General features: G+C 48.7%; 7 protein-coding genes across 7 annotated transcripts; 1 reads left to right on the forward strand and 6 right to left on the reverse strand.

The window, feature by feature from the left end:
* Positions 1-559: 559 nt before the first annotated feature.
* BJ212DRAFT_1474601 (mitochondrial ribosomal protein L37-domain-containing protein) lies at positions 560-980 on the reverse strand (the record flags this gene model as incomplete). Its single annotated transcript, XM_041339119.1, has 2 exons — positions 560-792; positions 845-980. 2 exons carry the CDS (start codon positions 978-980, stop codon positions 560-562), a joined length of 369 nt encoding a protein of 122 aa, XP_041200295.1.
* A 470-nt stretch (positions 981-1,450) lies between these two features.
* On the reverse strand, positions 1,451-1,777 carry BJ212DRAFT_1312370 (uncharacterized protein; the record flags this gene model as incomplete). The annotated part of the gene is made up of 1 exon (XM_041334052.1): positions 1,451-1,777. A coding segment is annotated over one exon (162 nt), but the record flags the coding sequence as incomplete, so codon positions are not given.
* Positions 1,778-3,303: 1,526 nt separating this feature from the next.
* On the forward strand, positions 3,304-4,767 carry BJ212DRAFT_1294722 (uncharacterized protein; the record flags this gene model as incomplete). Its single annotated transcript, XM_041332239.1, has 7 exons — positions 3,304-3,423; positions 3,491-3,554; positions 3,609-3,747; positions 3,908-3,962; positions 4,012-4,054; positions 4,113-4,558; positions 4,612-4,767. 7 exons carry the CDS (start codon positions 3,304-3,306, stop codon positions 4,765-4,767), a joined length of 1,023 nt encoding a protein of 340 aa, XP_041200297.1.
* Positions 4,768-5,697: 930 nt separating this feature from the next.
* BJ212DRAFT_1474603 (uncharacterized protein) lies at positions 5,698-8,000 on the reverse strand (the record flags this gene model as incomplete). The annotated part of the gene is made up of 6 exons (XM_041339120.1): positions 5,698-6,494; positions 6,553-6,632; positions 6,684-7,111; positions 7,176-7,394; positions 7,448-7,741; positions 7,800-8,000. 6 exons carry the CDS (start codon positions 7,998-8,000, stop codon positions 5,698-5,700), a joined length of 2,019 nt encoding a protein of 672 aa, XP_041200298.1.
* A 501-nt stretch (positions 8,001-8,501) lies between these two features.
* Positions 8,502-11,213, reverse strand: BJ212DRAFT_1257648 (plasma-membrane choline transporter-domain-containing protein; the record flags this gene model as incomplete). Its single annotated transcript, XM_041329874.1, has 6 exons — positions 8,502-8,942; positions 8,993-9,068; positions 9,121-9,298; positions 9,349-9,737; positions 9,789-10,175; positions 10,228-11,213. The coding sequence occupies 6 exons, from the start codon at positions 11,211-11,213 to the stop codon at positions 8,502-8,504; spliced, it is 2,457 nt and encodes an 818-aa protein (XP_041200299.1).
* A 6,978-nt stretch (positions 11,214-18,191) lies between these two features.
* On the reverse strand, positions 18,192-19,144 carry BJ212DRAFT_1294726 (uncharacterized protein; the record flags this gene model as incomplete). The annotated part of the gene is made up of 6 exons (XM_041332240.1): positions 18,192-18,305; positions 18,515-18,658; positions 18,785-18,835; positions 18,903-18,965; positions 18,989-19,110; positions 19,132-19,144. The coding sequence occupies 6 exons, from the start codon at positions 19,142-19,144 to the stop codon at positions 18,192-18,194; spliced, it is 507 nt and encodes a 168-aa protein (XP_041200300.1).
* A 3,177-nt stretch (positions 19,145-22,321) lies between these two features.
* On the reverse strand, positions 22,322-23,160 carry BJ212DRAFT_1474605 (uncharacterized protein; the record flags this gene model as incomplete). Its single annotated transcript, XM_041339121.1, has 2 exons — positions 22,322-22,430; positions 22,484-23,160. 2 exons carry the CDS (start codon positions 23,158-23,160, stop codon positions 22,322-22,324), a joined length of 786 nt encoding a protein of 261 aa, XP_041200301.1.
* Between the last annotated feature and the right edge of the window lie 1,955 nt (positions 23,161-25,115).

Genomic DNA, 25,115 nt, shown 5'->3' on the forward strand with positions numbered 1-25,115 from the left:
ATTTTCGAGTATCCCCACCCTTCTGAATCATGTATTAGCAGGGTATATGCGCATAACAAAGCCTAACAGCCCGTGTTCATAGTCAAATGCAGGCCATAACGATGTTATACCCTCGAGCTTTCAGTCCAGGACCGTGTTTCTTGAGGTGTTCGCAATGACCTGCCAGGTCCGATACATGGATCCATCTTTATGGTGCGAGCATTGAGCACAATCGCATGCAATACGTTGTTCGTCTAGCATCGTGCTCGTATCCAGCGTCGTCGTCGTATGAAGGGTCCGGGACAGTACTATCTGATATGGCAGTGGATATACGCGAAGGGACTTGGCGATTTTCAGACGCGTCAGACACGGGCACGTTCGAATGTTAATCCTCGCATGAATCAAAGCCAAGATAACAGAGAAAATATATAGGTAGTTTTACGGCGGTAGTCCGTTGTTTTACGCTGTCGACAAGACCGACATGTTCATCACATTGGGATACTTACTGAAACATTCTAGTACTTTGGAAACATTTGTGAGAGCGTAAAGGATGAACAACAAAATTACTCACACTAGAGTCCTACTGTGTCTTCATGAAGTTCTGGTCCTTGATCCGTTGTTGGTTCTCCTTTCTGAGCCGTTTCTTCTCCGCCTTGCCTCCAGGCCCGTCATCTTCATATACTTTCGGCTTCAGAAGGTCCCACAGCCACGAAGGATACTCCTCATCAGGGAGAGCTATCACCGGAGGTTGTCCTTTTAGATAGTTCAATCCTTCCAGGATTGTACCTGGTGGACACGACGAAAGCGTTTTTTCTGGTATAATTGTCAGCATGAAGTACCGTGATTTATAACTCTGTATGCTCACCTTCAGTAGCCGACGTGTCTTTTGTACTTATGTTCGGTATCCGTTCTGGATTCGAGCTCTTGGCGGCATAGCCGCGGGCAAGACATGGAGAGAACGCTTGCCGAATGGACGACCGAGCGAGTGTAAGAAAGGACATTGTATCGTGACATATTTGTCACAGCGATGTAAACGCGACTATCACAACGTAAACTACTATTGCAATGATTCCTTGGTAATGCCATTCAAGTTCACCACAAAGTCGTGACACGGCGTCATCGCAATATGCAAAGCATGGTAGCGCACTCCTCAAAGTTACCAACTATTTCCGTTCTTTGTTTTTGTAAGCTTTTCAAAGCTTGTCAAGGCCTTTCCAGACACATTGGCAACTTGAACACACTGAAAAATTTGGATTTCTATGAGTACCAAATAGCCCGTTCAAGAGTCCATCTCTTTAACAAATATATACTACTTTCCAGGCTCGAGACCTACCGGACAGCTCAACTGCTCCAATATAACTTGCTGACGATATTGATGTTGGTATTTGTGATGAGGAGTGAGAGTAAAGAAAGCGCACTTTTTGAGAATGGATCTTCGTTGCAACAAAATTACGTGACGCTGCGACACAATCGGTCGAGAGACCATACAGCGAAAACAACGGTGCTCACCAAACAATCAACGTTGTCAACGTTAACCCCAAGCTCCCCCACTTCTTGAAACTCGTGCGCCAAATTCTCACTTGAAAATCCAAGCTTCCGCCACTTCAATCATTATCATACCCGCTTATCCTGAACCTTGCTATAATTCCATATATATTCAAAAGGAGGCTCATGAAGGGGCTCGACTTCGGGCTCGATAAGCGTTGATTTCTTACGGTATGTTACGCGCATGATATCATTTGGCCTGGAAGTCGAGAATCGAGGATGTAAGGTCACCTATTTTATGTGACGACAAGTCGCTAAAACTCCATGAGTAGTGCGCAAAACACAAATTGGATGCCACGCACTATCATAACCGCTTTCCGAATGTTAGGCCGCTCCAATTCAGAGATAAACTCATCCAGTATCATTGACTTTCCTCGACAATGCTAAATATTCCCGTGTCAAGGCGGTCAGCAGATACATGAAGATTATTGCGATGCTTTACATTATATTGCCTTAAATAATCTTCTCATCTGTTCACCGATTCACTGACGACTAGCTGTTGCCCACCAACATCATGATTGTCATGCCTTTATCGTGCCCCTCACAAGGTCAAAGAGGTTGCTTCCGCTGCAGTGACATGACCTTGCTCCGCAAGGTAATTGATGCGTTCAGGGACAGTCAGGAACTTATGTTCCCGGGACACCCTGTTTGGAACTGATCTACTTCGGAATGATAACAGTGCACTACACACTCTCTATAATTAGGGTTGAGCACGAGTGGACCCGCGGGTCGCTGGAGTCACACCGCACCTGTACCTGCACACACAACACCCGCAAATCCTACGGGTATGAACGGTATTTGCGGTATACTGCGATTTTTTCGCAGGCCTGCGGGTCGCATAGTATTTTCGAGTCCTGGAGACGGCGCCGGGCGAACGCCTCCGATTCTCATCTACATTTTTGGGCTGTGCAGGGGAAGAAGTGGCAGACATGACCATTCACGTTCTGAACAGCAACATGATCGGTATCAAAAATCCATAGACAGGTGAACGCTAATTCTTCCTGAGTTGGTAAGGCACTGACATAGTATAGTAGTATCAGCAGAAGTCTTACGAAGTTCCGCATCCAGGTCCTCTTCGTTGTCAGACTTCGTCGCCGTGTCAATGGCATTGGCACCAATTATTGGTAGTTCGGGCAACGATGACGGCGATATCGAAGCTTATCGAAGACAATTTTGACAAGTATGATTGGATGGAAGACTCGTCAGCCTTCTTTAAGCAGCGCATAATCCACTGGAACATCAGCATAACTAGTGCAGTCGATTGTCACTCCGAATCGACATTGCTACTCGATAAACCTGCGGTTGAAGCTTCGAAAGTACGAGTGGATGTAGATTTGATGTTTTGGGAACGAGTGACATGGTGACAGCTCTGGCTCGGGAGGTTCTTGAGAAGTTGACCCTCGCACCCTCGGACAAGCTGAGGGCTCTACACCCGTCCAACACTGCAAACCGCCACAGGTAAGCATGGTGTACGCCAGGGTCTCCATAATCCACGCCGTACCCGTACCCGCCACACCTGTCAGCGATACACCGCGGTTTTACCCGTACCTGTGCTCTACCCTGTCTATAATTGTAGATATATCACATCTACAGGGACAGGTGCTTGCATGTACCTTGTGTGCGGAAGGATCTGATTTATTTCGGAATAGTAACAGGGCACTCATCACTCGATCTAGGTGACGGCCGCCACAGCATCGCGTTAAACTGCTAGAACAAAGTTCTATAATTTGAGGGCTTCTGTCCATTTCGCCTTCCCCATCTTTGTTCTTTCTATCCATGATGCCGCCATCTCAAGCCAAAGCATGGTCGTTGGTAGTGGTCTTGGCAGCAGCAGCACTTGCACCAAGAGGTGCCTTTGCGCAGACGTCCACTGTGACATGCCTATCCTCCTTTAGTTGGGTAATGATATGTTTTTATTTTATTTTATTTAGGCTTCAAGATATAGATTCTGATTCATGATCTACAGATGGACAACAGTCTCAAGCAAAATCCTTGCGTCGTTGCTTCCTACCTCGAGAGCGTCTGTGGAGGTACGCCTTGTTTCAGTATGCCTTAATAGCCTTACCTAACTAGTTTTGGTGTAGCTATCAACTTCGCTCCTTTACCTTCCGGTTACTACTACGCACCTCCCTCGGCCGCTTCAGCAAACACTTGCGTATGTAATACAGTAACCTACTCGATGGTTAGCGCTTGCGCTGACTGCCAGAATGCCACATATCTGGAGTGAGTCGTATTCAAGTCGTATCGAGCTCGACTTCACGAGGCGCTTATCTCCTATCAGCTGGTCTTCCTGGAGCTCCAGTTGCTCCAAGATATCCATCCGAGGGTTAGTCCGCAAGGTTGTTGATATTCTGCAAGCTTTTCTAATACACCTGATTGATAGATATCCGAATGACATTCCCACTGGCACCAAGGTTCCGAATTGGGCATATTTGAACGTCAGTGCACGATTACTTATCACAATTGTTATAATCTAATTCTCTGAAGGTGACCGGTGGGTTCGACCCCGTCGCAGCGCAAAGCAACGGAGGTTAGCATTCGGGCATAACTTTTCCGTCGCAGAAGCACTTTCACTCACCTTCTTGTAGACCTCCCGGAATCTACCGCAACCAATGTACCTACTATCACAGTCACTTATTCGACCACCTTGTCTGCTTCCTTGACTGGCGTGTCTACTTTCACCAGTTCTTCGGGCGCAGCCACAGGATCTTCAACATCATTGACTGGCGTGTCTACTTCTTTGACCAGCGTGTCTACTTTCACCAGTTCTTCGGGCGCAGCCACAGGATCTTCAACATCAGCATCTGATTCGACAAGTTCCAATGTTGGAGCTATAGCTGGGGGTGTTGTTGGTGGAATTGCGGGAGCTGCAGCCATCATTGGCCTTGCGACATGGTACTTTTTCAAACGCCGTCGCTCCTCCACGACGCCATCAGCCGCTTTCAATGACATAGGCGGAGGTCCGGGCCAGACTCAAGGTTTTTACTCCACCAACGCTACTACATTCCCAATGGCGGAGCAATCACGTCTCTACGTATGTTTCTTATGATTTTACGATACATCAGCTCGTCTCATCCCCTCACACAGGACCCCTCTGACCCGACTACTTTCCCAGGTCGTCTTCACCCCCTCACTGGCCCAATCGCCTCATCTAGCAACACAAACCTAAACCCGTCGATGCCCTCACCCGTCTTTCCCCAACAATCGCGCTCTGGACAGTACGCTGGCATTCCACAAGTCTAGAGCTTAGGTTTATCTTACTTTATGTCACTTACCTTCTGGTGAACGAAACTCGGAACGTTACTTTTCAAACTTGTTGAAATTTCTCTAAACCGAATTCAGGGCGTAGTCAAGTTAACAGGTCGCGACCACTCGCAAAGCGCCAGCAGTAGGTTTCAGTGCAATAAGTGCCACAAGTGTGTAGAGAAATTAACGGTACACGCAAAAGTTCTTTGGACGGCGGGCCAACAAATGGTCCGACGCTCACCTGCGACCTGCTCCAGTGGTAGGCATGGCTGCTTTCGATAGGGCAAACGCATGGCCATTGGTGATACAGTCGAACGGGAAATTCTTATACTCAGATACTTATTGCAAGAGCCGCAGGTGTGTCAAGATTGTACCAAGAGGTGCCATAGCTCCAATAGATTGTACAGAGGACGAGCTAGAAGTCAATTTGATAAAGACACTTCAAGATAACGGCTTATGCTCACGCAGAAGCCATGATGAGTGGTGGTGACAACAGATCAACGTAGTATTGTAGATCTCAGAATTCAAAGCGACCAAAGGGGTACAAAATGAGCAGGAACAACGCTCGGCGAGTTACACAGCTAAATCAAAATTCGGCTCTATTGGAACCGACCTTAGATCTTTATCTACCTCATTTTGTACCTATAGACGCCTATCTGTGCACGTATCTACCTTATTCTCGTCGATTTTCACTGGACCCTATAGCTCAACATAGGTACTGTCAATCATCCACTACTTGAAATGGTTCCACCAAACCTTCCAACGCCAATCTGGACTGGCACACGTCTGGACCCCTCCAGAAAAACTTCGGGACCACTGCACCTTAGTAGTACTTCATCAGAGAAATAGGTCCTGTACAAATGCGAAGCCTCGCTCGGCGTTTAGAGCGGAGTGGAATTGAAGAGCCTTGACAAGCTGCGAGGAGAACTACCCTTGGCGAAGTGCCGCTCTTGCTTGATCAGCTCGTCGTGTGTTCTTGGCAAGTATCGCTTCATCAAGACCTTCTGTCTCGGGGATATTTTCTGCGCTTGTTATCGCACCGAGTGCAAAGCTCAAGGCGATCTGACTTTGTCCGGTGCGGATAGCCATCTCTGACGCATTCCCAAGTGCCACGACAAGCTGCTTTCGAACACCCTTGACCTCCTCGGCATATTTTCCGCGCGTATACCTGTCAAACGAGACCAAGGCGGATGCAAGCTCTGCAGAGGACACAAAATGCATCCGAGCGTAATACGGGTTTGATTGAGTAACCTTCCGTCCAAACTCTGTGCGGGACTCCACGCGCCGGAAAGCGATTAGCAGGAACTTCCGTATGATTTCGGGATGTGTAATCATTTGTACTTGATCCAGGGAAGTTGCGGTTGAGAGACCATTCGGTGCCTTCTTAAGAGCTTGGATTGAGTCGAGAATGCCCCGTTGAGCCAGCACAGCCAACAATCGCGCGAGTGATGTAGGGCCAATAACAACTTCCTCTGCTATCTGTAATGGAGAATCTACCTGGGGAGCTGCATGTGAGTCGCTAAGTTGCAGTGCGAACATATCCTGTGTTCGCTCCGCATACATCAGATGGTCCTCTTCGTTTTCCGAATCTGCTTGCTTTATTTTCTGCGATGCAGCGTAGGCCACACGAAGGAGAGACTCCAACTCTGCGTTGGTAATGCCACATGAGTCTGCTGCATGAGTCAACGTAGTAATCAACCGCAAGACTGTTATCCGTTTAATGCCTGAACGAAACAGATACAAACTCAGCGATGAAGCATCTTCTGACCCCAGTTACCATACCTCGTAGTTCAAATGCAAGTTGAAACGTCCTTTTCCCAAGGAGAGTTTTTGCTCCATAATTTTTGACATTGTTGAACAGCCTGAGATCAAAAGGGTTAAAAACAAAAGTGCAATCAACAGTAGAAACTGACGACTCGACATGGTGCCAATCCTCTTCTTCGACGCTCATCCACACTTCAATTAGCTTCTCGCTCCATTCTTTTCTTGCGGTCAACATCTTTAGGGCTTGAGACAAAGCTTTCCATTCCTGGGTTCTCGATGAGCCATCCAACGGCGAAGACACACCAGGTACTATGTAAGGGGGCCATTGGAATAGAAGTGCAAGGATTTCGCATGCAACTGCATCACTTTGCCGCTCAGGGTACCATGCTGGTCGAGGCGTGATCGCACAGTCAAACAGCAAGTCGACAATTTCCGGTCTCTTCTTGAGAATTTCAAGGCGAAACTTCGTGGGGAGCATGGGATAGGTACAAACAAGACCTTGAGCAGCCCACAGAGCATCGTCATGAGCCAGTCCTGAGTATCGCAGAGCACATTTAGCCACCTCTGCTTCAGAAGCCTTTGAAACAGATGAGGAAGAAATAAAGTTAGTCTCATGGATACGTCTGCAGCTAAAGACCCACATTTTGCCCTCTTAAAACAATTATTCCACCTTGCCATTTTGTCTCTGGAGCATAGAACTGTTCGACAAAAATTCGGGGCCCTTGCAACACAAAGACACAGAGCTTCGCAATAATATCAGCTACCATATCCGCAGGAATCCTGTCCCCAATCAGACCAGCCAAAGAGCGAATGGTGCTAGCAGCAAGTCTGCGGTGCGCGCAGAGCCAGCTATCTATGTTCTATATTATATCATTCAGATTTCGTCCAAACGTCATCGCATGTGCCCTCTCACCTTGAAGCAGAGGTCTACAATGTTGTGATCCATCATTTCCTCAGCAATCGATTTTCTTTCCGCATCTGTCCCTACGTGCAAGAGGTCCACCAGCACTGCGAGTCCACAATAACTGGCTAGAGCATGTCCATTTTTCATGCCGAGCCTAAACGTGCCATATCTCGACGTAATCAATATCATGACTTCGACCAGGTTGTACTTTAAGCAGGTCTTGATCAGGAAGTTGAAACCGGTGGGTACTCGTTGTGCTTCGATTCCAGTCCTTGACAATGTGGTCCTGTCCCATAGGAGGCCCTAAAATAACCAGCAGTTGGAATTACGTTCAAATGGTTGTGACACAGATACTACGTACAGTCCATGTACAAAGGAAATCTGGGTCCACCTGAGGATCTTTGAGCCTGGCAAGGTCTCTAGCCATATAACCATCCAGGATATCTCGGTTGACAGTATCAAAAGTCCGTTGGATTTCGATTTCGAGCGACTGTTCCCATTGTGCATAGGACTCTGCCATAATAGAAGGGTCATAGGGACCCTTGAATTGATTTACTGACATTTCTTGGTCGGTGCAGCGAACCGTGAGTCAGGCGCTATCTGATAGAACCGTTCAGAACCGTCGAAGCTTGATGTTGTTGATGTTGCTTTGAAATAATCAGTGCTAATGACTCGGAACTGCGTCACGATGTGTCGGAGACATCGGAGCGCCAATCTGGCAGAAGCAGCAGTACAAGTACGCTTATACGTGGGTTGCTGCATCTCACCTATGAACAACTTATGTATAGACGCTCAAGAGGACTCCCTGGTCGGAGGAATATGAAACGAAGACAATCCTACCAACTAGGCCATATAGCTCCTTCGAACCCGGTACTTCATAGTGAATCTTCTCAATCTACATCGATATCAGGTCAAGAACACGAATATGTAGATGAATATGCATTAAATACAAAAACAAGACGTGCAAATGGACAGCATGATGCGATTAATCTATCATAAGATGTCACCATCATCGCAGATTAGTGTAATTATAAACAAGTTCGATTGCCCTGTTCTACTTGTTTCAGAAAAGCCCTGAACCTGGGAAAAGCTGCGACTCTTCGCCGTGCTCGTCGTCTTCATCAAGGCTCTCGTCGTCGTCCACTGACGCGCGACGAGGCTCGGGGGAGAGATCGTACCCGTAGAGTTGCGCTGCAGGTGCATCAAACCCCATAGGTTCGTGTTCGAAAGGATCAATGTCTGCATCTGGGATGGTTGGCTGTATCGGCTGGACAGGTTGAATGGTACGTGGAACAGGTTTCGGGGAGGGAGGAGTATATTGTTGAGGTACGCGCGGTGGGTTGGATCGTGGAGGAGAGATGGCTGTTGGACGCTTTGCCCGAGTCGGAGATGCCTGTTCAGGCCGACCTGATAACGACGAGCGCGGCTGAGCCTGCGGTTGCGGTGAAACCGCAGTCTGAGGTTGTGGTCGAGCTGCGGTCCGAGGTTGTATCTCGTATTCGAGCTGAGTGCGGTTCTAAGCAGTGTTCTAAAGCCGATCCAAAATACACTCACAGCAACAAATACTTCCTCCCTATGTCTCTCGCCCACATCCTTGTCGATGCAGTAGCACAGATACAGCGTATCAGCACTAGTGTGGCAATGATTAGCATGAGAACGTTGTACTGTTGATCGAAACATACACATCCTTGACTAGTCCTACGCAAAACAAGCCCACGAGTGCGGTGACACCACCAGCAAGTAACGAGGCTCCCAACGCATAGTCAGGTGCGCTCAATGTGTGTGCGACAAAAAGATACGTCATAAGTGCGAAGGGGAATGTCAGCGTTAATGGTGCGTAGGTAAGTATCCGTAATGGTGCTGAATGGCATGTCAGCTACGATTGTGCGGACCCCAAAGACGATACGCACGTTCAGTCTTGAATTTCTTGCGGTACCGACCTGCGCTAGTAGTCTCGACGGAGGCAGTGAGAGCCTGGGCTCTCCTTGCGCTCACAAAGAAGGGGTCTCCAGTCAACCCAGTATATACGAGCGCATACTTACTCAAGGATGTTGTAACGCTCTCTAGATAAGAGACAGCCATGCCTGAACCAAATATTATAGGCCGACACCATGGACGCAGTGCAAGCGGTAGATAGAGCGGAAGCCAGCGCAGGGCCAGGGTGAGGAGCCCTAGCAATCGGATACCCGTGAGGATGAGCGCGCTGAGGACAATCGATCCGAGAGATGGATATGCAGCCCGCATGAGAGCAGCATGAATAATGTGAGTATCGCTTGGCAGTGGGATTGAAACGTCAGGGCTGAGGTCATGAGTAAATGAGATAAGAACTAAGGAAAAAAATGACGCTTACTCGGCAAAGTACCAAGCGCCAATAACACCCGCACAAGTAGTACGCAACATCCCCTTTGCAATGCCCCAGCTCCAAAGCCATACGCCGACCGCACCAAATATCGCCCAGTTCGCCCATCCTTGGACATGCCCTTCTAATGTCCCATTGGGTTCAAGGACATAACCAATCAAAAGGAGTCGGAAGATCAGGGTAATGAATGGTATAGATGCAACCAGCATGGCGAGAAGCATCACGGGAGAGAGAGCGAGAAGGAAAGGATTTGCAATGAGAAGCCGTGTGGTAAGGTCAAGGATAGAGGAGGTTGAATGAATTTCTCGGGGTAAATTCACTAGGCGTCTGGCAGTGATGACGGAGAGAACGAGGGGTACAAGTGAGAATAGTCGAAGACTGGACACCGTGATGAGCTTCCGCGGCTAAAACAACCAGAAAGGGTGCTCACCCAACTGTCTCACCCCAAGTTGGCTCTTGGTCTCCATCCCACATGAAACTACCAACGAATGCCCAAATAGCAGAGATAAAAAGTGTAGCTGGTATGAATACTGATGTTGCGATCATAACTGGGCGAACAAATATGCGCAGGAGGAAAACATGGGCATATGCCACAAGAGCGCTCAGAAATGTCAATATGGTAAGCAGGGGTACTGTATGCAGCAGCGTTGTGTATGGGAGCGAAACCCTCCGTCCGTCGTCCTTGCGAGTCTTGCCAGAGAAGAATAGTAGTAGAATGGAAAAAAAGACGCATACAGAAACACCTGTACACCAAAATATGGTCCAGTGCGAGTCATTAAACTTTCGTCGACTTCGAGTGATATGCCGCGGATCTGGCAAGGAAAATACGTCGATGGGGCGTGTGGTGCCATCCCTCGGCAACAGTGACTCGGTCAGAGATAAGGAAACTGGCTCACGAGCACGTGAAGGTGGAGGCGGAGGTGGCTGTGGTCTAGCAGAGCGATTAGGCATGAGTCTCGGTGACTCGATTGTAGGGCCGGGTGAGCCAAGAGATGAGGATGAAAGGGACGGTGAAGGTGAGCGAATTCTTCGAGGAGGAGACGCTTGGTGGGCAAGCCAGCCTTTGGGATAATCTTGGGACTCAGCTTGGCCATAGTCAGATGCTATCAAGGGAATTGACTGAGAAGCATGATGAGAGGCCCCTGGAAGGTCATCCCCTTCGTCGAGGCGCAGATATGGGTCTTCATCATCTATATCATGTGCTTGACTCCTGAAATTTCCACGACTTGACAGTCTGCTCGCACGCAGATGAGGGTCGTCAACGTCGTCAACGACTGTATCATGATCATCACCTGCACGAGACCCTTCGTCGGTTGTGAATGAAAAGAATAAAGGTTGCGAAGAGGACAGACTCGATGCTGGATTGTGCTGCTGGGTCAAAAATTGTGAGGCGTACTGAGCGAAAGACTTTGCCATCGCCAGACCACGTCTCCTTCTTAGTCGTAGTATGCAGAGTTGGTGAGCGAGTCTCCCCGAGAGCTGTGTGGCAGCTCTTGGCCTGCGTTAAAAACCTGGTCTGAGGTGACTTGCGTATCCGTAGGAAAATTTTCCTATATTCGGTGATTACCGGTACCGCCAGAGCTTTGCATAATTTGGTGCTATTCTCCTCGTCATCTTTAGCTAGATCTGCAGACTGCTTTTCAATCGTACGTTGCAGGGGTAACCAATGACTCTTGGCCCCGAGCCACTGCCAACCACTGCAAGTGCACTTCCGTGTCTGTGTATCTGCATCGAAGTGTCCACGTATCTCAGGAATGCACCAAACCCGACAGTATCATCTTCGCATTGCAGATGACAGGCTGGTATGAATTCAGAATTATCCCATACATGAATATGTGGTACGTCAACAACACAAGGCTTAGGTACCCTTTGGGCCTTAGGCTGTGTCACCCATTGAAATTAGGACTGCAAGGTGCTCAACCAGCAATGGGTCCGTGTCGTCGTCTTCCTTTGCGACTGGTTTGTCAACCGCATCAACAGCAGCCTTTTCATCACTTCTTGTCCACATTGGCTTTTGAGCGAAATGCAAAACGAGTCCAACCCAGACGTCACATGATCGACGCACGTCCTAGTGAAACGCCACTACGTGCTGATAACAAGATTTAGGAAACACGGCAGACGGCCCTGTGATTTTGGAGATTACAGGAGGGGCCACCAAAGGTGAGAGAAGTATACCACCATTCCCAGCGCGAATGACACAAGTATTTGAACAGGAAAGCTGGATCCCCCAACGACATACATGAGTCTGTGTAAATAGACTTCGCCTTGCAAAGGGCGAGTGATGGAGTTGTCCGCGTAGCCAGACCCAGGAAGGTACACGCCACTAGTTCACACTGGCCTGCGGGAAGATAAATCTGTGGCAGCTGCCAACCTGAAAGTGAGCACCCTGGGGTTCAGGGACCTTTCAAGAGATCATGTTGTGTGAGTGAATAGCATGCAGCATCCTGTGGATAGCTTTATGAAGCATAAATCGAACTGCAACGAAACCTTCCATCAGATACACTGGGCAAAGCTGTGGGTGGGGTGGTTCGGGGCGAGAGATTTCCGGCACAGCACTGTCACTGCCAGCCTTGTTACCTCGAACTCCTTCCCACCAAATCCCAGAACCTGTGCCAATGCTAACTTGTAGAAACGAGGCTGTGGTAATAAGCCTTATCGGGACAGTCTGCCGCGCACTGGTACTGTACCCTGTGCTTCTGCTTGCTGCTTACGATTGCACGAGATTTTAATAGCCTTGACCCTTCTCCGAATGCATCAAAAGACAGCAAATAGTATCCGCATCTTCGTACCCAGCTCATATCGCAATCCTCCTTGTGAGCTTCTCCTTGACGATATGGTTTCTTGCAGACACTCAAGTGCTGACCCAAAACCCCAGGCAGCCCCATTGGGCTTTTGGCTACACTTATCATGAATACTGTAACCGAAGTCGATCAACTACCGTAATTGATCGATTTCGGGTACATCGTTCACGACTCTCTTCCAGGATAAGGCCGAGGTTTATATCTCGGGTAAAAGAATTGTCTTTGACGAGCCCCCTTCTATTGTAGCTCACAACACATTTACAGAACAAAGGACACATCCGAGCCTTGTACCCATTATCGTCGAGTTGACACCTAGGGTACATGCGTAGCAGATCACTCCTCTGCTCGGGTTTGCAAAACTTGTGCAGAACATACTAGGTCGATCACGGAAGCTAAGTACTATTGCCTGCTATTCTTGCAACACCGCACGGCTGGAGACACGAGAAAATTGTGCGCCGATGAATCTCGTAGTCGCTAGGCGGACGAAGGGGTCTCACTGAGGCTGCAGTTACAAAATTGAAATCTTCGCTTCCGATTGCTGCCCGGCCGTCTACTGAGGTTTGGTCAATCAAAACTTCGAGAGCCGTTAGGCTGACGATTGGCTCCAGCAGGCAATGTGGTACAGCCCTGATACCTATTTGAAATCACTAGTACTGTCAATGTTTAGCCTATTGCAATCTAAGAGAGCTCACTGCCGGTCCTTCGAACACGTTCACGTCCTACTTTCGGGAGTTGATGATCAGCGGATCTCGGCCCTCAGGGTAACACTTGGCGATGGGACCTTGCAGGGGAATGAAGAAGCACGTGAGCAGGCACTGGCACTGAATTGTCAACATGTCACTGCTAATGGAGAGTCCAGTTCAGGGAGCTCAAGATTTGCAAGGATGATACGGGGGGATCACGAAACCATTTTATGGGCAGTCTCTTCATGATTGGCATCTCCTCAAATCCGAACAACCTGCTACTGGTCGCGAGCAAGTCGCCAGATGGTATGAAGATATGGAATCTCGACACAGGATAGATCGTGGCCTATTCGACAGTGGTTATTTGGGATGGTATTTTCTCATATGACTCGAACAAACTCGCTATGAAGTCAGGTGTGGGACAGGGCCCAGAAGTGTCCGGAAGTTATTATGGGGTGTGGGGGACCTCGCGGTGAGTTGGAGACGTATACAACAGTGTTCTGGACAATCAAACGACCAGACCACCCTGACCAGCTTCGGCTTCAGGCACAATAGCGCCAGGATGATCGATGGATTCGACGGGTCGATGCTGGAGACTGTCCGAGAGCTCTGTTCGAGGGGTACACCAATAACACCATCGGTCAGGGACTTTCAGTTTGACTGTGCCATCCTTGCTAGAGCCTACAACATTGCCACGACAACACTATCGTGCTCCTCTTCGAGTCCCGTCAGCTCCCCGGCTCGTTTGTGATGTTCAGATCTCCATCCTGCTCTGCTCTCACCTGACTCATGCCAACAGATCTGTATATCTGTATCGAGGTATCCATGTATCAGGAATGCACCAGACCCGACAGTGTCGTCCTCACATTGCAGATGTTACAGGCTGATATGAATTCAGAATTATCCCATACATAAATATGCGATACGTCAAGTATTGACAACACAAGAACTACGCACCCTTTTAGCCTTATATTGTGTCACCCGTTGAAGTTAGGACCGCAAGGTGCTCAACCAGCAATGGGACCATGTCGTTGTCGCCTTCCTTTGTAACTAAATGATCAACCCCATCATCAACAACCTTACCATCACTTTCCTACACACACTTGCTTTTGAGCGAATTGCAAAAGGAGTCCAAACCCCACAGGACGGCGTTCATAATTGGATCATTTGATGTCACGTCCCAGTGAAACGCCACTATATGCTGATAACAAGATCTAGGAAACACGACAGACGATCCAGTGATTTTGGCCGATTACAGGAGGGGACACAGAAGGTGAGAGAAGTATACTACCATTCCCAGTGTGCAAATGACACAAACAGGAAAGCTGGACCCCCCAACGATATGCATGAGTCTGTGTAAGGAAACTTCGTCTTGCAAAGGGCGAGTGATGCATTTGTCCACGTAGATTTTCTGCTGCACTGCGTAGCCAGATCTAGGAAGGCGCATGCCACTAGTCCACCACAGTGGCCTGCAGGGAGATAAATCTGTGGCAGCTGCCAACTTGAAAGTGAGCACCCTGGGAGTGCGAGGGCGTGTGGACTGTTCACCGGCTCAGGGATCTTTCAAGAGATCACGTGTGAGTGAATACCATACAGCATCTTGTGGATAGCCTTATGAGGGATAAATCGAAACTGCCACGAAACCTTCCATCAGATATACTCGACGAAGCTGTGGGTGGGTTGGTGAGAAATTTCCGGCGCAGCGCTGTCACTGCTAGCCTTGTTACCTCGAACCTGTGCCAATGCTAAATTGTGGAAACGAGGCTGTGGTGGTAAGCCTTATCGGGACAGTCACTTGATCTCAGACCGCGAACTGGTACTACTGCTTGCTACTTACAATCGCACGGGATTCTAATAGCCTTGACCCTTCTTCGAATGCATAAAAAGACAGCAAAGAGTATCCACATCTTCTTACATAGCTCATATCGAAATCCCCCAGGTGAACTTTTCTTCAATGATATGGTCTCTTGTCCCAAGTACTGACCCGGGCTTTTGCAGTTAGCTTTCACGTATCATGCGCAGTGGATCAACTACTCTCCTCCAAGACAAGACCAAGGTTCATACCTCGGGTAAAAGAGTTGTCTCTGACGAGCCCCCTTCTATTGTAGCTCACAATATATTTACAGAACGAGGGCCACCTCCAAGCCCCGTACCCATTATCGTCGAGTCGACACCTACAGTACATGCGCATCAGAAGCAGCCGAGCTCATAGCCGTTTTTTGACTATACACGCCACAGTGTTCTCTCGGGCACTGTTTGTTGAGAAGCATGAACCCCAAGTCGGCTCGTACTCTAGTAGAGATTTGGAACCCTGTAATATTTCCCGAGAGATACCGACTCTGCATATATTTTCTGACACTTCGTCTAAGAACCATCGAGGGAAGGTCCCATCTTCGACTACATGCGCTGCAGTAGTCAAGCGCACCTGGCTCACCTCTGAGAAGGAACGACTGTCTTCCTTCTATCAAAGTAGAGACTACATACCTCACTATCTAAGTTTGGTCGAGGTGGATATTGATCTAATTTAAATAGTGAAGCGGCCCGGATGACCGTCACTCCGCCCGGATCACTCCTCTACTCGGATGTGCAAACTTGTGCAGAGCATACTAGGTCGATCATGGATGCTAAGTACTATTGCCTGCTATTCCTGCAACACCGTATGGCTGAAGACACGAGAAAGTTGTGCGCGTAGGAATCTCATGGTCGCTAGGTGGACGATTCAAGGGGTCTCTCTGGGACTGCAGTCACCACAAATTTGAAATCTTCGCTTCCTTGCTGCCCGGCCGCCTACTAAAAAATTTCGAGCACCAACATGAATAGGCTGACGATCGGCTTCAGCAGACAACGTGGTGCAGCCCTGATATCTATTTGAAATCACTGGTTCTGTCGATGTCTGGCCTACTGCAATCCAAGAGAGCTCACCGCTGGTCCTCCCAACACGTTCAATATGAACATGCCCGTACTTGCCAAATTGATAATGACACCAGTGAAGACCCTTCGGGATCACAATGAATTCATTCGGTTCATCCGGTTCAAACGCTCATGGCCTACTTTCGGGAATGGCAGCTAAGGATTAGCGGATCTCGGCCCTCAGGGTGACGCTTGACGATGGGACCAGGAGAATAAAGAAGCACGTGGGCAGCGAGTACTGAGTTGTCACTGCTAATGGAGGGTCAGTCCGGGGAGCTCAAGACTTGCAAGGATGACACGAGGGGATCACGAAACCATTTTATGGGCAGTCTCTTCATGATTGACTTCTCCGCAGATCTGCGCATCCCGCTGCTGGCCGCGAGGAATTGTCAGAGTGTATGGAATCTTGACTCAGGATAGATCCTGGTCCATCCAGTTATTTGGGACGGTATTTTCTCATATGACTCGAACAGACTCGCTATGAGGTCAGGTGTGGGGAAGGTTCCGGAGTGTTTGGAAGCTATTATGGGGTGTGGGGGACCTCGCGGGGGGTTGAAGACGTACGCAGCAATGTTCTGGACAATCAAAAGACCGGATCACCTCAACCAGCTTTAGCTTCAGGCACGGAAGCGCCAGGATGGTCGATGCTGGAGACTGTCCAAGAGCTCTGTTCGAGGGGCACGTCGATAGCGCCATCGGCCGGGGACTTTCAATTTGACTGTGCTATCCTTCCTGGAGCCTACAACATTGCCACGACAACACCATCATGCTCTACTTCGAATCCCGTCAGCTCCGCTCCTCGTTTGATGTTCAGATCCCCATCCTGCTCTACTCTCACCTGGCTCATGCAAGCAGTGACTTCTCGACCGGATATGATCTAAAGACCTACATATGCAATATGTCACAAGTTTGCTAGCATCTAGCCTGCACAAAAGCCGTAGCCCGGTGTGCGTATCCATAGATGTGTCTTTTGTGCGCTAACATTCTCTTACAAGACAGTGCGCCTGAAACTCACGCCTTGCTTGTTCGGGATCTACTCAATTATACAGTCTGCCCCGACACCTCGCACTGCATCCGCCGTAATCCAGCGATATCGCCTATGATATTTTCGCCTCTAGTCATGCTCACCTTCCCCTACAATGGACCCACAGTAACCCGCTTTTCTTCACTACCTTCCTGCATTTTACCGCACAGATGATCTTCCTGTTTGTGATGATGAGCTTCGTGTTACCATTTATGCTCTTTGTCTCTTATTTCTTCTCCAGGTCGACTAGACAATCGCCCTGTAGCTCCCGACATCCCCCTGCTGCCCAGCCGCTCCTCTTCGATACGATTCATCACTGCGTTCAGATGTAGTTCCTATCGAGAACGTGAGTGTCAAATCATTATTTGCCGTTTCCAGCTCATATTTACACTTTATCAGTTTTGACCCACACCGACATCGCCCACCATCGTATCCTCTGTCATCGCTCCCGTAACTTTTACAGCTCGTGGTACACTCTCCATTGATCTCCGTTCATGCAGGCATACACCACGCCTATCGTTGATGTTCCTCTAGCGCGAGTTCTAAGTAATGATGGTGGCTGGGTGCCCGATGAATACTTCAAATTTGATCTTCCTTCACCGAATCGGGATTCACAACAGCAATCCTGGGCAGCGTGATGGAGAACTGGAAGCTGTCGCCTGCATTTCTGCTTCCACGGCGGTTTCACAATCATGACCGGGTGTTCTCACTGTCACTCCCCGCGACATAATTCACCCACAAGCTTCTGCAGACCACAAGTCTTCAATCAGGTTCAATTGAAGCTCTAGATGGATGAAATCCATGTGATCTTGAGAGCGTTTTCGGTCCACAAAATCCATCCAACACGAATTTTATTGCGGTTATTACCGTGTCCATGTTTTGCTGCTCTCCTTACGCATAATATAATTGACTTATCTCGTCTTCTGTCTCGCAGCTGCTCAACGAATACGAGATGTTTGAAAAACGCCGCAAAACGCTAGTTGACAGATAACGCCGTCCGTTGGTCGTGCTGTGCTTCTGTGATACTGATCAGGGCTGGTAAGTCTGAACCCTGCGCCACACAGTGCATCAGAATCGCGTTTTCTGATCGCTGCAGTCAATTTTTAAAAGGGTTCCGACCAATGTAAAAAGGTGTAATAGACACAGCTTGTATCGAGTATGCCGGTTTTGGAGGTTATCCAGGTGGTGAGTTTGGAGACGTCATTCACTCACGTGCATCGAGGCTGATTTGACGAATAAGGTACGACACACTATGATTGCATTGACATTGCATTGAATACGCGACGCTGTGCCACTTACATTTGTAAGCTTGCCACCGACCTTTGTCCTTTGACCTTCGTCCGCCAGGAGGTAGCTACGTATACGTTTTTTGGGGGTGAAAGGGAAAGAAATGACTTCTTCCTGTCCGCGGTGAGCCATCCCTTGATGCTGATCACCGCGGTGCTAGCACCGACCATATGGACGCTATCACATACGCATCCAAACAAGCCCATCACCTACGGGGTCTAGTACTTACCACAAACGGATCAAAGATAGTAGCGGACGTTAAAAGCCACGCAGCGTGATTACAGCGCGAGTCTTCTTCGGGTTCGTAGTCGTCCACGCGGTAGGATTACGGGACTGCCGTATAGCATCAGCATACCTTCACGGGAAAGAAAAAAGAAAAAAAAAACGCTAGCACGCTCACATCATTGGGGTGTTTCTTGGCAGGACCCTTTTGATGTGCAAGGCAAATTTTCAGCCAGGCCAACTGTTTGCCGATATGGCATTAACTAGGGTTGCATGCAAGTGTGAGTGTTCGAGTTGAAGCTTGATCCATGGCTCTTCCATCGTATGGCGGTGTAAAGAAGGTCGTGTCTGGGAACTTGTCATTGGCTTGAAACTAGTAGCACATCCTATAAGTAGACGTTGCGTACCATGAACTGGCATGGCCTAGCGTGGCTTGGTATGCAGAACGTTGAAAAATTAAAAGATCGAAACAATGTGCCACATATGCAACTTTTTTTTATAAACTACTGATCAGATTCTGATCTTCCCTTTGTAAACACGCGGACGGGCGTCTCTGCGGCAATCCCAATCTAGCACAACCTCGACGGGTCTCACGTACTGCGAAAGCAACGCGGGAAGAAACGTGACAGAGAATGGAATGGGATGCACCAAATTAAAAAGATAGGCCCATAAGTCTATCTTCGTCGAGCGCCTGGGCCATGAAGTTATCGCGATGTCCGCGGGTTCATTCAGCCACTCATTATAAATGAACAGTACTTCTTCGAGTTGAGAGTCACCCCGCGATCGCACAAGATTGGCTATTCATCGAAATGAGATGAGTGGGACTGAATGAATGAGTCTTCAATGAGATGCATGCGTTGTTGGTCTGTCTTGAATGAAGCTCTCCCCCAGTCGTATCTCAGGAGGAGATGCCAACGTTTTGTGTGATCGAATTTGATAGACCTGAAAGGAAAGGATGATCCGCTTAAATCATAGGTATAGGCATATGCAAAGGTACACTGATTCGGGATCTAGCGAAATGAAATAGATAGGAGACAGTCAAACGTCTTCAAGACACAAGAGATAATCGCTGGGCAAAGGGAAATCTATAAGATTGCGGGCAGAAGCGCAGGTCATTAGACTCACCGAGGTCGCATGGACGATCCAGAACAAAGGAGGGGAAAAGATGTCAGATGTGATATAGTGAAGAGTGAAACAAAGGATGCCAACACCGTCCATTTGATGCATTTCTTCGACAATGAGAGTCAAGCAATATGGCGGAGTGGCACAAATATTGATGAGCCTGCCAGGGAAAGCCTTGTGTCGAACCAACTGTACTGCCCATGATGCGATAGATGCCTAATCCGTTGCGGAAGTAAGTGGGGCCCTTCAGTACTTCGCTCTAGCAGGTTCATTAAGTTGCCTCCAGTCTCTAAATTCAATGCAAGAACACAGCATTCCGATGCTGAGCAGGGAAAGCTCCACACCTCACTGAAACCTTGAGGTGCTCATAACAAGAAGCCTTCTTCGCTTCCTCGCTAGATGCAACTACCGTTTCGAGTCCCAAGGCGATGAGGGACGGCATTGGATATTGCCGCCGCGGCGCGGCTCGGTTAAGCAGATGAGCGGATCCCATATGAAACGAATGAAGATGAAGCACGAACGAAGCAGCATCTCTCGGATAGATAGCGAAGAGAATTATCTTAGGATCGTGCGTTATCTTATCAGGTTCCGACTCGGAAAGCGCTCGCTACAGAGAAACAGATTTGAGCTTACTAGAAGTAAAAGCGAGAATGAACTGCAAACAACTTGCGGCGAAGTCAGAGGCGCTGCTGGAAACTCGCCTTTTGAGCGAGGACTGATGGACGCCGATCAGACTGCATCTGGCGAATGACCCGGATACAGAAAAGAGGTATCACTTACCACATAAAATAGGATGCGCAGCAGTGTTTGAACTGCAGATAACTGATCATGCAAAAGACCGAACGCGTTGCAGAGGGCGTGCGGGCTCGACCCTGGATTTACCCATCCAAATACGTTTGAGGATTGGATATCCCACCAGGTAGTACAGGATCATGCATCAGGCAGAATGACAGCATGAATTGGAATAGCCAAAGCTACTGCGGTGATGTTACGTTGAGGGCTGACGGGTGCAAGAGGCTGTTAAAGGTCTAGGCGTCGGAGCGATGACACAATGTACGCACGTATGAGCAGTGGATAGTTGGATAACTGAGAGGTAATGTGTGCAAATCACGGACAATCGGAAGCACAAGCCGGAATCAAGTGCACAACGTTTGAGGGTTTATCCCACAGGCACGACGCGTGTGGGGTAGTCGAAACGATATCAGTATGCAATCCCGCCGGAACGAACGCGTCGTGATAGGAACAAGAGACCACGCGCCTTCTGACTCTTTGTTTTACGTTCGTTTTCTGATACAACTCGAGCTGGATAAGGAGTCGAGGTCGGGTCAAAGGACCGATTGCCCACGTCATGTCGGCGAGCATACCGTTCCAAGGCTTCCATTCAAGTCGTGTCTGGTTTAGCGCAGAAAAAAGCTTCGCTTCATGAAGCGACGTTGTCTTGACGGAACGATAAGACCAGAATCTTATGCCATACAATCTAAATCATTGCGCCACATCGGATCGGGTCTCACATTCCCGTGGTGTGCAGAATGGATATTGGATGGCCACACGTACGATGTTCCAATATAGACAAATCTGGTGAAAGCCTAGAAAAAAGGATCACCGCCTTGACGCGTACGAATTGGGCAACTTGGAAGGATTGCATGCGCCCCTCCTTACGTCCCACAAGCAGCAACGGCACTCATCCATGAGAGAACGGCAGATTTGTAGAGCTGTCCAATCGAGAGAGATGATGCAGGTCTACTGGAACCCAGCTAGTAGCGGTCAACTCTTCCCAAGATCACCTTCAGTGTGTGCAGCGTGACGGCAGAGGAGCGCCGAAAAGAGAAACATGAGGACTGTCAGAAGTATGGCAAGTGCCGGTTAAGCCGACGGAGGACTTCTCAATTTGGCACTCCAAAGATGTGGTCATTTCATTCTCGTTCAATTGTGTTCTCCTCTCCTTTCCAAACTACGTATAGTATGGTGATACTCCTTCGTTGCACTAATTGCAACTTCTTCGCTTTCCTGCTGTCCTAGTTCGATTCCTCTGCTCCCCTTATCGGATCTCCATCCCTACAGCCACTCCTACGGCAAGTCCCTCCGGGGGACATAGATACTAGATGAATAGATACCCAGTCCTAACAATGAATAGAAATGTGAATGCATAACTGTTGCATAGATGTCCATTGCGCGTGCGAAAGCAAAATTGAAAACGATGCGAAAATAAGAAAATGCCGAAGGATGGAAATGCGAATATGAAGGTTGCGCGAGTCGGGTCGTGCTTGCAAGAAAGCGCCGCTTAAAGGCGAAGTTGGGAAATGCGACGTTGAGTTGGAGAAGAATATGTGCGCATGGACAGGTGCAATGCACGACGTGTCCCGCTGGTATCGGGGTATGCAAAGTTGCGACCCTCGGCGACATGCGCTCAAAAGGAAGAAAGCATATACATTTCGCTGGCGCAGTGCTGTGATGACATGGAATGGGGTGGCACATTCAGCTGGACATTCTCCGCTGAATCCTACGCTTAGTCCGGAATAGAGTAAAGCGCAGGCTTAGTGTAAAGGCGTGCCACTGACGGCGAATAGCATGTCCACACGTAGGTCTGCAAGCACGATGTCAGATATTGAGAACGATTCAAATGGTAATACAACTCACGTCCAGTCACCGTCAGCTGCAAGAGATTGGGGCACCTCGATATGAAGGTTCTCAGGATATGTCTCCTTCTCAGTCTGAGGACTTTTCTCAGGAGACTTTGATCGCGTAACGAAACACTTCTCCTTGAGAGGTGCCCGTTCTTGATGATCTAGCTGCTCGTCTTCATCTTCAACTTCAGCTAGATTTCTTGACTCGTACGACGAAGGCTCGTCGTAGGGGTAGTAAACAGGGGAGGCGTAGTAAGCAGTAGTGGATGGCCGCTTCCGTTGCTTCTCGATAGACGCACGTCTCTGGTAGATCTCCTCATCCTCCTCTGCATCACTCTCGTCTGGATATGTCCGCTCCCAACTCTGTTTAGAGTGGCCAAAAGTGGGGAAGTCCCGGAAATCAGGGTCATGGAGGTCACCGTGATGATCAACATAGACCTCCCTGATAGCAGTTCGTGACCCTAGTGCCTTGAAGGCTGTTTGATGAGACGGAGATGCGTATGTTGGGTCAAGGAGGCGTGCGATGTCAGAAGCACGGGTTGACGGGGAATATGTGCGATGTGCAGCAAACGGATTTACGCTGAAGTGTTGTGAAGATGGGGATGGAGAGCGTTTACGTCTGAGACGGTGTCTTTCAATTGGTGGAGATGACACGCTGTGTGATGTGGATGCAGAGTCATATGATGCCATGGTTGATGTTGGATCGAATTGAGTTGTGCTGGTAATTATGCGGGGCATGTCCGCACAAGCGAAAAAGTGTTTGGAAAGGTGTGCTATATGTATAGCGCGAGCTGTGTTATTCGGGTCGGACAGACTATAGCCAGATTGAGTTCGCGGGCAGGGAAGGCGGGCTGGAAATTAGAAGCACGGGAGGCCGTCACCGAAGAAAAATAATTCAAGGGTCGAAAGGGATGTATAGATCCAAGTTCAAGCTGTGGACTTGATATCGCACAGGTTGGGGGAAGGATAATACACGGACATGATGGGAGGACAGGAGCATGTTTATATACGCACCACCACCCAAACTGACAAAGGTGAGCTGGAAATCCGGCAACCCAAGACAAACCGCGTAATCCTCTGTAATCGTGCACCTCCCTATCCTGATTAGGAAATAATATCCGATTATAGAGCCCAAGAGACGCCATGGCAGGTCATCCATTTTGGGCCAATCTCAGATATGCGGCGATTGCGCCAGTATCCTTTTTCTTTATCTACTCTTCATCAGGAAATACCCTCTTACTACTCTCATTCCACGTTCTTGCCTCGAGTTTCCGTTTAAAAATTATTATTTAGAATAGGTTGGCACGACTTGCCGACCAAGCCGGGAGAACACGCCATGACTCGTCCGCAGGTACCGCAGCTGACTCAACTGGGCTGCTGACTCACCCTGCCCGGCTCCTCCCGATCTACTCGCATCATACAACGTGATATTCTCCACGTGAACTCCATCCTCGAATGACATAGCTAACTAATCATATCACTCCAAGCATTGCGAGCCATCGCATGAATCCCCCACATCCAAATAAATATTTATTCGGTTCGGTCCTTCGCTCACTACCATTCCCCATGTGAGTGTCCGTCGTTTCGATCTCACCGGTGGGATGTTCCAATAGGAAGCTTGCTCCCTTTGTTGTAGTATACTCTCGGTAATCTATATCATCATCCTACCCGAGACAGTACTTGCAATATATTATAATGATTCTTTCAAGCATTGGGCCTCGAGCCTTTCCACAAAGGGGGATCGGACCGTGGCTTCATGCCACGAGACTCGTCTAGGCCACATCTATCCTTGCGTTCTAATATCGGCGTATCCTAACTATAATTCACTGGATATAGTTCATATAAACAGTGATTCCCGCAAGGCCAAACCGCCGTCGCAGTAGACCCCCGTTATAGCACGTAATGCATGTGTTCTACAGATTACTTTGTGACCCGTTGAGCCATATTGGCGAGCTGCCACACCATGCCGCCGCCCTCGTGTCAGCCAGCTGCCATCTTTCTGTGACAAATTACACCCAACCACATCCCCAGCCGCCTATTTGGTACGTCTTCTGTTCTTGGTTGACCGGAGCTTTCTTTGGCTATCTACATATCACAAAACGAGCTAAAATGGGCGTCAAAGGCCGCATACCCTGCATTGGCCTCGGATAGACAATCTTTTGACTAGAAATATCTCCATTCTCCCCTCACGGGGGTTTTCGTAGGTGAGCTCGGGTGGCAAATTTATCCACACGCATGTACATCTACCAGCAAGTCGTTCCCTTTTTCTCTCAATGGTGTGCGTGGAGGGCAGAGGGCCCCCACGGAACATGAACCCAATCCAGATAACTTCAAACTAGCCAGTAACTACCCATATCCATGGAATGGAAGAGATTGCCCTGGTTACTTCTGTGTAGAACTAATATCCCTGCAAACCACTGCGTGTACAGCTTGTAGTGCCACATCATGACCTGAGGCCATTCCCTCGTTGCATTCACGAATTTCCCTCGTTTTGATCACACCATGCCGTGTCGCAGTAAATCTGTGCCTTTGTTTTAATCCCTTTTGGCCATGGATGGAGCGCTTATCATTGGATGGCACTTGTTTGATTGTGTTAAACAGGATTGGTGGACAGCCGCCCTGGCCAATCCCATCTTGTATATCTA

This window comes from Suillus subaureus (assembly GCF_016647635.1).
Source record: "Suillus subaureus strain MN1 chromosome Unknown BJ212scaffold_1, whole genome shotgun sequence".
In the NCBI taxonomy this organism is placed as follows: Eukaryota; Fungi; Basidiomycota; class Agaricomycetes; order Boletales; family Suillaceae; genus Suillus; species Suillus subaureus.